Source organism: Malurus melanocephalus, unplaced genomic scaffold, assembly GCF_030028575.1.
Source record: "Malurus melanocephalus ecotype Western Australia unplaced genomic scaffold, MMel_1.1 scaffold_120, whole genome shotgun sequence".
Classification (NCBI taxonomy): Eukaryota; Metazoa; Chordata; class Aves; order Passeriformes; family Maluridae; genus Malurus; species Malurus melanocephalus.
In genome coordinates, this window is record NW_026623352.1 from 40833 (window position 1) to 42778 (window position 1946).

The 1946-nt window shown below is 59.7% G+C and overlaps 1 protein-coding gene across 1 annotated transcript in view; it reads left to right on the plus strand.

Annotated features, from left to right (window-relative positions):
• Positions 1–1946, plus strand: part of CNGA2 (cyclic nucleotide gated channel subunit alpha 2) — a 12046-nt gene that overhangs the window by 3221 nt on the left and 6879 nt on the right. The window contains exons 2-3 of the mRNA XM_057370158.1: positions 888–998; positions 1445–1669. Of these exons, the coding sequence (XP_057226141.1) occupies positions 888–998; positions 1445–1669 (336 nt within the window). The remainder of the gene's footprint in view (positions 1–887; positions 999–1444; positions 1670–1946) is intronic.

The window sequence follows — 1946 nt, forward strand, 5'->3', positions numbered from 1 at the left end:
AGGAAAAAGGAGAGGAAAAAGGCAAGGAAAGAAAAAAGAAACAGGAAAGGAAAAAGGAGAGGAAAAAGGAAAGGAAAGGAAAAAAGAAAGGAGAAAGGAAACAAAAGGAAAAAGGAAAGAGAGAGGAGAGGAAAGGAAATCCAAAGCAGGGCAAAAGAGGAGGAGGAGGCAGGCAAGGCAAGGGAGGGCTAGGAAGGACAAGTGAAGGCAAAGGGGAGGGGTAGGTAAGGGAGGGAGGGGTTGGACTGGGCAAGGCAAGGGAGGAGCGGGCAGGGCAGGGAAAGAGAGAAGTGGGTGAGGAATGGGAAGGGGAGAGGCAGGCAAGGCCAGGGAAGGGAAGGAAAAAGAGATGTTCCTCTGGCAGTGGATGAGGAGACTGAATGATGAGGAGAGCATCTTTCATGGGTGATGGGCAGATGAGGGATCTCTTGGAGAGAGCAAAATGCTGCTCTTCCTGCAGCATCAGCCGTGGCTGGTGGTGGGAACTGTGGGCTGAGCACATGCCATGGTGTTTGACCCTCTCTTCCTGTGCTGTCTCTCTGATGTGTCCTGCACGTCCTCTGCTGTGGCTGTTCTGTGTTTCTGCAGGTGCCTGGGGCAGGGTGTGTGCCCGTGCTCTCCTCACACRGAGGATGCCAGCCAGGAGCGATGGYCTGCCCAGCTCYCCAGGCAGCCMSCAGCCCCAGGGTGACACGGAGGGGACAGGGCTCAGCGCCAGGAGGTCAGGCAGGTCCCTGCTGGGGGTGAGGGAGGGGCAGGGAGGGGAAGGCCAGCTCAGTGTGTCTGCTGAGACCTGGCGTGGGCAGGGCTGTGACACCCAGCCTCTGTCACTAGCTTTGGCCCTGGTGGCACAGCGTGGATGTGATTCCCCCTTTTCCCTGCTGCAGGACCTGCTCAGCCCAGGATGACCCCTCCTCAGAGCTGCAGACAGGAGCCAGTCTGGATGGCGGGGAGCAGAGCGGTGACCCCGCTTTCCAGGGCCAGGGAGCCTTGGCCAGGTACTGTGTGTGCCACTGGTGTGGGGTGAGCCGGAGCCTTTTGTGCCTGCCTTTGGCACTGGGGCCTCCTGCGGGGTCAGGATCCCCTCCTGCTGTCCGGCACTCTGGGGATGCAGGGGGGGGTGAGAATCTGCCAGTGCTGCTCTTTGTGGCCCAGGGTTCATGGGAGGGGATGGTTTCACTCCCCCTGGGACCCCAGGAGGGCTCAGGGGCTCCTTTCCCTGCTGACAGCCTCCCTCTGCCTCACTCACCCACAGAATCCTCATATTCCTGTGGGAATGGCATCAGGACTGGGGGAGAAGCTGTGGGACTCTTTTGGGATGATCCCTCTTGCTTGTTAGTCCTTGGTCCCCCATCCTACAAGGTCCCACATCCCTACAAAGGGTAATTAAGGAATAAAGACCTGAGAGGGAGCTGAGAGAGCAGCTCCCCTGCTGACTCTGAAGCTTTTGCTTTGTCCCTGCKCCATGGACAGCTCCTCCTCCTCTCTCCCTGTCCAGGATAGTCCGGCTGGTGCTGGTGCTGCGGGGCTGGGCCAACAAGAGCCTGCACGAGGAGCAGCAGAGTCCAGACCCCTTCCTGGAGCGTTTCCAAGGCCCTGAGCTCCTGGCAGTGCCTGCAGGTGCTGGTGGTGGACTGGAGGATGAGGAGACAGAGCAGTTACACAAAAGGTAGGGTCCCTTTGCTGCGGTGCCAGCTGTCCCTGGCTGGGATCAGCTGTGTGGGGCTCAGGGGGTCCCCAAGGGGATGGGGAACAGGGAGGTGGGGTGCAGATGAGAGAAGGGTCCTGCCTGCCCTCTCCAGACCATCCTGGCAGCCAGTCTGGCTTTGATGGCACACAGGACCTGTGGAAAAGATCTGGCCTGTCCCTCTGCCATGGGACCTCCCCTCTGCCGCTCCATGCCCTGTTAGGGCACACGCCCTGCATGGCTCAGGACAGCCAACAGA